The sequence below is a fragment of the Hyperolius riggenbachi genome, chromosome 3 (assembly GCF_040937935.1).
Source record: "Hyperolius riggenbachi isolate aHypRig1 chromosome 3, aHypRig1.pri, whole genome shotgun sequence".
NCBI classification, from domain to species: Eukaryota; Metazoa; Chordata; class Amphibia; order Anura; family Hyperoliidae; genus Hyperolius; species Hyperolius riggenbachi.
Genome location: NC_090648.1, coordinates 184,640,214 through 184,650,497, shown reverse-complemented (window position 1 = coordinate 184,650,497; position 10,284 = coordinate 184,640,214). Strand labels below are relative to the sequence as shown.

Sequence of the window (10,284 nt, the reverse complement as noted above, 5' to 3'; positions counted from 1 at the left end):
TACCCAGTACGGTTGTGCTTGTACACACTCAGTATAGGTAATCGGATGACCTCCCCTCCCACCCATGCATTATGCTGGGTACACACGTTGCGATTTCCCGCTTGATCCGCGGGATCGATCGATTAGTTCCGACATGTTTGATCGGGTTTCGATCGATACAGCCGTTGATTTTGCATGTTAAAGAGAACCAGAGACGAATAAATATATTTATACATACCTGGGGCTTCCTCCAGCCCCATCAGCCTGGATCGCTCCCACGCCGCCATCCACTGTTGCCTCTGTCCGCCGGTACTGGGTCCCGTACTTTCGGCCAGTCGACGCAAGCGCAGTGTGCTCCCACTGTACTGCGCAGGCGCATGCGTACAAAGCCGGAGGGAGCCCCTGCGCATGCGTACAACTGGTCGCGTGAAGTGACGGGACTTGGTACCGGCGATAGAGACAGCAGAGGATGCCTGCGTGGGAGCGATCCAGGCTTATGGGGCTGGAGGAAGCCCCAGGTATGTATAAAATATTTTTTCATTTTTTACACAGATTTCTTCTCTGGTTCCCTTCTAAGTATGCAAAATCGACGGCTGTATCGATCGAACATGTCGGAAATAATCGATCCCGCGGATCGAGTGGGAAATCAAAATGTGTGTACCCAGCATTAGGGATGTGTGGACCAGAACTGGGGGCCGCAGTGTGAGCTGAAGGACCAGGATGGAATAAGGGGCATATTTGAGAAGGGCGCATGAATGGGACTATGCATGCGCAGTCAGAGTGCCAAACTTACAGAGCCGATAGTGAAAGAATGGAGGGGGCCCAGAGAATGCTGTGGGGCCTCATGGACTACGGGGAGCTGGAAGAAGCCCCAGGTAAGTAAAAACGCATAGTTTTAAACACAGCTCAAGTGTGCTTTGAAGAATTAAAAAACACCACTGCACAATTCCAGAAAGGTGAACTAAGCAAAAGCAGTATTTACACATATTTGGGGTTTCGTCCCGCAGCAGGGGTGGGATACTGCTTCTGGCCCCTCAGTTCCTTTAGACTCCTCTCCATCTGCTATAGCCACACTTAAAAAGCTGGAACTGGCCTCAGTCGCAGCTATGGCGCATGCATGCAATCTCCTCCAATATGCTTCCAAGCGGCAAGGCAACCATGGTCCAGAGCATTCTGCACATGTGAAGTTGGGAAATAATCCAAATCGCACAAGCACAGAACCTCACTAGCCATCGCTGCTGTGCAGCCAGTCACTGGGGAGCATGATATAGGAGGTGCTGTGCACACAGGACATTGCATGTGCCATAGCTGTGACTGTGCCCAGTCAGCTTTATAAGAGGGGTGACAGCTGTATGACAGAGAGGAGTCCTAAGAAACTGGGGGCAAGAACACTGTGGGGGGTTGGAAGAAACAGAAATGTGTAAATCCTTTAGCTTCAGTTCTTGTTTAAAACACACATTACTTCTTCATCTGCATCAACTTACAGTGTCCTGGGTCCCCTCCTCCACTCAATCAGACGTGCTCTCACTCCCTTGCAGGATGTCACACCAGGACGGACCCAGCAGCTGTACAATTCCTGCACACAGTAGTGTGCAGCCATGTGGAAAATAGGCGAGGGAGATGAGCCTCCTTCCACTTCATGTCTGCTGAACAACATAGAACAGTCAGAACTCCTCTAGCTTCATATTACCCGGGCACACTAGCAAAGGGGAGGAAGCAGGGCGGGGCAGCCTTACCATTTGACGTCTAAAGTAAATTACAGTGGGCAGGACTGCAGCAATACAGCCGCTGCTCCTGTCACACTCACATTAGTAAAGCTGTCCAGTCTGTCCCTCTAAGTAGCCGCTGCCGCTGCTGCTGCACACACAGACATGGGACTGCGTGCAGAGAAAAGCAGGGGGCGGCTGCAGACATACTGTACACGGCACTTGCACTACATTACTGTGGGGAATAATGTCAGCGGCAGTGAGGACACTGGTTGGTAGGTTGACTGCTTGTCAACCCGCCCCTTCCTTGGCTCCGCCCTAGGCACGTGCCTATTTGGCTTGCCCACAAATCCGGCCCTGTATATATATATATATATATATATATATATACACATTTACGGATATATTGTACCCAAGTAGCAGCTTTCATAGCCCTTGATAGTCCACAGTACTTTCCTTTTATTAGCATACATTACTGTATGTACAGTAGATGTTTCATGCTCAGATATAGCTGATCGCTAAACACTAAATAGCTAGGGAGGGTTGTTTTCGTTTTATATAAAATGAGGAGGGGGGGGGGGGGGGAATCTGTAGAGTCCAAATTCAGGACAATTACAACCATATCACAGATTGCCTCTCAGTTGATACATAATTTTTTTTTTACAACAATTGACATAAATAGGAGCATGAAATGCTGCATGAATGCTAACTCAAATATTAATGAGCACAAAGGGGGTACTGTCACAGGAACAGACATATAAAATAATGGCAAAGCACATTGCAGTTGTAAGCCTGTAGAGCCAGCATTACCCATAATCCTCTGGAGCTGTCCTGATTACAGACTATGCAGTGACAGGAATGCCAATATCCTTCTTACAAGCGGTATCTCTAAAATGCACATTTCTGCATCTCTTTATCGATTGTCCATTTAAAAATATGACACAGTATTAACTAAGCCAGTAATACTAACGTGATATTTAATGGTGATATTGGCATGAAACAAGCACTTCGGGAATAAAGCGGATTAAAAAAGACATTTTCTGCAATGTTTAATAAACCTCTCCACCGGCCAAGTTTTGTGTTTTCTGGTAAAATGGAGGAATATATTGCACAGTAAAATGTCAGCTATGAACAATAACTTGCTTGCTTAACGAGGTGAAAAAATGTGCAAAGTGCATCAACCTGTAGTAATCAATTTATATTCAACTTTCAATGACCTGTCTAGTGAACTATGATAGGTTTCCTTAGGTTGCTGCGCTTAACTCATTGTCCTTACTCTTTGCGCTTATGCGTTCCTGTATCTTTATTTTTTCTATGATTCTCCTGCATGCACCATCCAGTGTTAGAAAGTTATGTAGGTGACAAAATATGCTATCAATATCCTGCCAAACCCTAAAAATGCATAAAGGGATAGAGAAACAGGCATTTGAATCTTACTAAAGATGGTTACCCAACATTTTTTATATTTTCAATTTGAGATTTATGATCAACTTTTCCCATGGATTGTAACTTTGACCAGTTTCTCACTTGTGCTCAATTTTTCCCCAATTATAAATAAAAGGTAGATCAAAAACTGCTGGCTTTTATACATCAAGAAACTGACAATCTATCCTACACCACATGTGGAGTATGGGATAGAGTTTTGGGAAGGACATTGATATACTAGAACAGGTACAAAGACATTACATTAATTAAGACAACTGAGACATGGCCTGATTGACATGTATAAATACATCAGAGGGCAATACAAACACTTGGCAGATGAGTCCCTAGGCTTGTACAGAGGACAAGGGGACATGATCTGTGTATGGAGGAAAACGGCATTGCCATCTATTTAGGAAGGGGTTCTTTACAGTAAGAGTTGTTAAAATGTAGATATCTTTACTACAGTAAGTAGTTATGACAAATTCTATATCTGCATTTAAAGGAGGCTTGGATGCTTTCCTGGAATTGAAAGACATCCATGGCTGTAATTACTGGGTAGTTCCCAGCAGAGTTGATCTAGGATTTTATCTAACTGCCACCCGGAGTTTGGAAGGAATATTTTCCCCTTAAGGGTTAATTAGTGGCTCCCGGTGTGACGTCCTTCACTGCAGAAGCCAATCTCGCCAGGTCAGGTTCCGGGTCGGCTTCTTGTGCGCTCCAAGGCGCTGGTCACGCCTACATCATCGGATCTGTACTGCGCAGGCGCAGAACTACTGTGCCTGCGCAGTACAGACCTGATGACGTCAGCGGGACCATGTGACTCGCACCATGGAGCACACAAGAAGCCGACCCGGAAGCCGACCTGGCGAAAGACACCGGGAGCCACCGGAGCTGCGGCGAGGGCACAGGACGGCTGTCAGGGGCAGGAGGTAGCCCAAGGTAAGTGGATATTGATTTTATTTTTTGCTTGGATGTTTACTTTAAGCCTTGTAAGGTTTTTTGTGGTTTTTTTTTGCCTTTTCCTGGATCAACTGGGATATATGAGTGTGCAGGAGAGAAAGGTACCTAACGTTTACTTATTTGTTTATTTTTATTATTCTGGTCGGACTTGATGGGCGAATGTCTTTTTTCAACGAAAATAACCATATAACTATGAAACCAGTCAAAAGAATTGATTGGGGTTTTCTACCATCCCTGTGCTGGGCCTTGGAGAGACTGTGAGGCATTTCCTCAAATTAGGCCCCAAAATCTGTATGGTCTGAAGGATGTTAGACATGATACCTTTGTCTACGTAGTGAAGCAAGTGCCTGGGAAGCCTGTCCTTATGGGGTGCAAGTACAAAATGTCTATTCAGAAGCAGTCACAATTGTGCAAATATCATGCCAAATGTAAACTATTAACAACTTCTTATTTTTACTGTAAAAATATCACTGATTATCACTGACTATTATTAGTAAATACTAAGTAACATGAGAAAGGAGCATTTATGTCCGTGTCTAAGCATTAGGGAAGAAATAAAGGAAATATCTAACATGAAGAGAACCCGTTGTGTTCTTATAATGTACAATCTAACTGTATACTTTGACTGACTCTGATCTTCCTCTTCACACAGGCTGGCGACCTGCATTCAAATATTACAACATGTGGGTGTCCCTCTTTGGAGCCATGCTGTGCTGTGGTGTGATGTTTGTCATTAACTGGTGGGCAGCTCTCATCACATATGCCATCGAGCTATTTCTATATGTTTACGTCACATACAAGAAACCAGGTATGTGATACTGAGAGAGCTGTTTGTAGGAATTCAGATGAATTATGTTTCCAGCTAATGTTAGAGCAAATTCACATCTGCTATTGTGCTCTGCATTTAGCTATATTTCACAGTGGAGCCAAAATGCAGAGGCAGAGGGAAGACAGTGTTTAAAGAGGAACTCCAGTGAAAATAATGTAGTAAAAAAGTGCTTCATTTTTTACCATAATTATGTATAAATGATTTAGTCAGTGTTTGCTCATTGTAAAATCTTTCCTCTCCCCGATTTACATTCTGACATTTATTACATGGTGACATTTTTACTGTGGGCAGGTTATGTAGCTGCTCCTAGCTGTTTTGGCTGTTAGAGACAGCTGTAAACAGCTAATTCCTGTCTGTGAACCTTGTTACATTGTAACAAACTGCCAAAAGTACCGCAGTACTCAGAGCTTCTTGTGGGAGGGGTTTCAGCACAAAATCAGCCATACAGCGCCCCCTGATGGTCTGTTTGTGAAAAGCATTATATTTCTCATGTAAAAGGGGGTATCAGCTACTGATTGGGATAAAGTTCAATTCTAGGTTGGAGTTTCTCTTTAAATGGTGCGTATCTTCCCAAAGCTTCCCAATACAAGAAGCCAGAAAAATGTACTGCCTGATGTGCTTTGGAGTTGTTGTTTAGTTAAAAGAGGGCTCTTAAAGAGACACTGAAGCGAAAAAAAAATATGATATAGTGAATTGGTTGTGTACTATGAATAATTACTAGAAGATTAGCAGCAAAGAAAATATTCTCATATTTTTATTTTCAGGTATATAGTATGTTTTCTAACATTGCATCATTCTATAATATGTGCAGATTACACAACACTCTGCATTCAAAATGAGTCTTTCAGAGCAGTCTGTGAAGTAATGACCTCTCCTCTGCTAGAGGAAAAGTAAATAGTCCAGGAACAGTTGAGATAATAAAAGTCAGATAACAGCCCTCTCCAGGACTAACTTAGTCGGAGAGCTTAATGGCTTGTTTGCATAGAGATAACAACTGGAGTTTCTCAACTCTTCCTGTACTGGAAACAATTACACTGATGTATCTGATCTTAATGTTTTATTTCTTAGCTGTGCTACACATACAAATCATAATATCATCATTTTTTTTCGCTTCAGTGTCTCTTTAAGGGACACCTGAAGTGAGAAGAATATGGAGATGGCCATATTTATTTCCCTTTAAACAATACCTGTTGCCTGGTAGCCCTGCTGATCTATTTGGCTGCAGCAGTGTCTGAATAACACCAGAAACAAGCATGCAGCTAATCTTGTCAGATCTGACAATAATGTCAGAAACACCTGATCGGCCACATGCTTGTTCAGGGCCCTTTCACACTGTGGTGTTGTGGCAATGTGCCACAGCTTAACGCTAGTCTAATGAAAGTCTATGGGTAAAATGATATTACCCACGGTGCTGTGTCGACATGCGGCGGACCAGAAATCATGTAAGTCTATGGCGACGCATGTCAGTGTGAATACCCACCGCAGGTTTTATGTGTCGCACATGCGTGGAAGCATATTTTTTGCAATATGCTTCCGTTTACGCCATTGCTTGGTCGGCAGGAAGTGAGCGTCTTACCAACAGGGAATACGGCATAGTAACGTGGTGTTCCCAGAAGGCCTTTTTTTGGCGTGGTGCACCGCAATGCTGACGCCAAATTACAGTGTGAAACTGGCCTCAGGGTCTATGGCTAAAAGTAATTAGAGTCTGAGGATCAGCAGGACAGCCAGGCAACTGGAAATAAATATGGCAGCCTCCATATCTCTCTTGCTTCAGTCCTTTAACAATACATTTCATAAGCTCTTACAAGAAAACCATTTGTGGATGACATTGCTTACCTCATTCTTAAAATTATCAATCATATTATTATTATTAATTAACCTCCTTGGCGGTAACCCCGTGTGTGACACGGGGTAAGCCGCCGGAGGGTGTCGCTCAGGCCCTGCTGGGCCGATTTACATAATTTTTTTTTCAAACACGCAGCTAGCACTTTGCTAGCTGCGTGTTTGGTCTGATCGCCGCCGCCGATGCGCCGCTACCCGCCGCGGAAACAGGCCCCCCCCCCCCCCGCATACCAATCGCGGCCAGGCTGCTCTATGGGGTGGATCAGGATTCCCTGTGACGTCACGACGTCGATGACGTCACTCCGTTCGTTGCCATGGCGACGGGGGAAGCCCTCAAGGAAATCCCGTTCGGAACGGGATTTCCTTATGGGCAAGTGGCGCCGGCGGCGATCGGTAGGTACGGGGGGGGACGCCGCAGGGAGGGGGGAAGCATGTAGCTAGCGCTAGGCTAGCTACATGCTAAAAAAAAAAAAGAATTTGAAAAAAACCCTCCCGCGGCCGCGCAGCCGCATTTATCATACCACCAGGGAGGTTAACTACTTCCACACCGCAGCAATTGAAATCTACGCCATGTTTGTGGCTGCTTATTCCTGCCAGGACTTAGATTTCAATTACTGCGCTTGCAAGAACCCACCGCTCTCGCCTCTACCAGGGCTCTGTGAGCCAGTCAGGAGCCGATTTAATTGGTTACTGACCCCGCGATCACTGTGAGACAATCTCATTGGCTCACATTGATCACGAGCCAATGAAATCGGGTCCTGACCAGCTCACGGAGCTCTGCCATCCTGAGGTTGAAAAAAGTGGTCTCGCTTGTAGCCGTGATTGAAAAGAGGTTACAGGTGAGAAGGTTATCACTCCATGCATCAGTATCATCTGACACTGAGTCAGGAAAATTCATCTCTCCTGAAAGATATAATTCCTTTTGCTAAGGGTGTTTACTGCACTACGAGATTTCTATGAGGTACAACACTCACTGATTGAGCTTTTGTAAACTTGTAAAAGACATGATAGATAGATATTTAATAGTATCTTTACACAATTTATCCTGCGTGCTATATCTCATAGAGATTCATTAATACAATACAACATTGACATGGCATCGTGAAGCAAATAGTTCTGTCACAGTTAAATGTACATAAACAATCAATTAACCCTAAATGTTTTATTTTATTTTACTAAATAATGCAACAAACATTACTTTAATTCCTCTATGCAGAAGTTAACTGGGGATCCTCAAGACAGGCCCTTTATTATACAAGTGCTTTAAATACAGCTTTGGAACTAAACACCATAGACGAGCATGTAAAAAATTTCAGGTAAGTCCGATTTTTTGATCACTGCAATGTCTAGTTTAACCCTTGCTATTCATGTAAGCCTGTATGTGACTGTGTTTTCTTTCATTTATTTTCCAGACCACAGTGCCTGGTGTTAACTGGAACACCAATGGCAAGACCAGCCCTTCTGGATATCACTCACTGCTTCACCAAAAATGCAGGACTCTGCATATGCTGTGAAGTGTTTACTGTAAGTACAGAACAAAGTCAGGGAACACACTAACAGCTGATGCTGAATTAGGCGCAAGTAATACTGTAGCTATTTATTGCTGTTCTTATCACTCATATCATTAGACAGGCATATTATTATTGGAAAAGTGAAAAACAAATAATTTACAAGATATTTATACAAATAATCTACAAGATCTACATTAGACTTTTTCTTTTCTAAATTAAATTAAAGCATGACTGTCTTCAGAGTGGGTATATGAGTTTATGGGTATTTGTAGCAAACAATGTATCCAGGTTAGGTTTCTGTAATACTGTGCAATTGGGGTAAAGAGGCACTCAGATGTATATAAAACTCGGTTAAAACCAAGGATAAAATTCAAAAGAAGAAATGAGGTGGCTTACCTCAAAAACGACAATCTCTTGGGACAGATAAGTTTAATAGTGCACAGGCAACGCGTTTTAGTGCACAGGCAACGCGTTTCACAGGTACAAACCCACTTCTTCAGGCCAATAACAGTGTCATTGAAAATGAACCACAGGACATAAGGCGCCTCTGAAAATGAGCCAAAGGTGCCTTATGTCCTGTGGCTCATTTTTAATGGCGCTGTTATTGGAATGAGGAAGCGGATTTTTACCCATGAAACGTGTTGCTTGTGCACTATTACACTTCTCTGTCCCAAGAGATTGTCGTTTTTGAGGTAATCCACCTCATTTCCTCTTTTGAACTTTATCCTCGGTTTTAACCTAGTTTTATATACATCTGAGTGCCTCTTTACCCCAATTGCACAGTATTACAGAAACCTAACCTTTGTGGAGAGATGGGTCCATTCTGGCCCCATATGGTGGACACCATAGTGGGAGCCAGTTTTTTTACCTTACAAGAGAGCGACCATCCCCAGTCCAGGTTGGACACCCAGAGTGGAGTCGGGTGCATTGTCTCCAATAGCTTCAAGCAGTCGGTTGCCCCTCTGCAACCTGACTTTGTGAGTAGCCCTTTTTATATTATTCTTTCCTTTCCCCTTATATGAACATACTACGCTATCTGGGCTCCAGAATTTGTTGTTTCTGTGTCCTTTTCTTTAGGGTGTCACTATACCCAACCCCACCTTGTTTCAATGATACAGTTTATATACATGGACAGTCAACAACAGCGAGTCCAACACCTTTCAACTGCATGAAGCAGCTGGGTATTTGCAAGACTTTTTTCCTAGACTTAGGTATGGTACTTAACCCATGCAACAGTCTCCCACTGAATACTACATGCAGCAGGTTTCCACCACATACATACAACCACACTGATTGTCAACCACTGACATACTTATGGCTACAAATACAGACATTTGGTCACACTGTACAGCAACTGAACGGCGTGTGATCCCGGGCATATCAGTGGTCGAACTACAAGGTCCCATTTTCTATCCAAATGAGCTCTAACTTACATTCTCCAGTGATCTCTGGCCCAGATATTGCATTTATAAATCAAGCCCCCGGATTCATATGTTTACTTGAGTTCCGCACACATAAACACGGGCGTACGCTTGTAGTTCAATTATTTATGCAGATGTCCGCTACTAAAAAGCTACTTGGACTACAAAATAATGAAAACCTCATGAGTGTTAAAGAGCAACATATAGTATAGCAACATATAATAAAATATAAAAAAGTATTCAGGATACCAATTTTTAAGTTTTATATCCCAGTTTCAGCATCAGAAGCATTATCTATCTATCTATCTATCTATCTATCTATCTATCTATCTATCTATCTATCTATCTATCTATCTATCTATATTCCTGTATATTTGCAGGTACAGGGATGTTTTTTAAGTCTAGGCTATACACAGTACAGTATATACAGTGATATTTAACCAAGGCCAGTGATGTTTTAGCCTAGGCTATGATTTCATAGCATTCTGCCCCAGAGGACTCTGGGAGACCAGGTGTTTTTTCTGCTCATTTATTAACAAACAAACATACTGCAGGGATCCACCTTGCCAGCGGTGATAAATTTCAGAATGTTAATCGTAGGAAGAAAGATT

At 43.0% G+C, this 10,284-nt stretch overlaps 1 protein-coding gene across 1 annotated transcript in view; it reads left to right on the top strand.

Annotated features, from left to right (window-relative positions):
- SLC12A1 (solute carrier family 12 member 1) overlaps window positions 1–10,284 on the top strand; it is a 175,290-nt gene that overhangs the window by 81,411 nt on the left and 83,595 nt on the right. Inside the window, exons 14-16 of the mRNA XM_068272513.1 lie at window positions 4,723–4,878; window positions 7,958–8,057; window positions 8,154–8,265. Coding sequence (XP_068128614.1) covers window positions 4,723–4,878; window positions 7,958–8,057; window positions 8,154–8,265 — 368 coding nt within the window. The remainder of the gene's footprint in view (window positions 1–4,722; window positions 4,879–7,957; window positions 8,058–8,153; window positions 8,266–10,284) is intronic.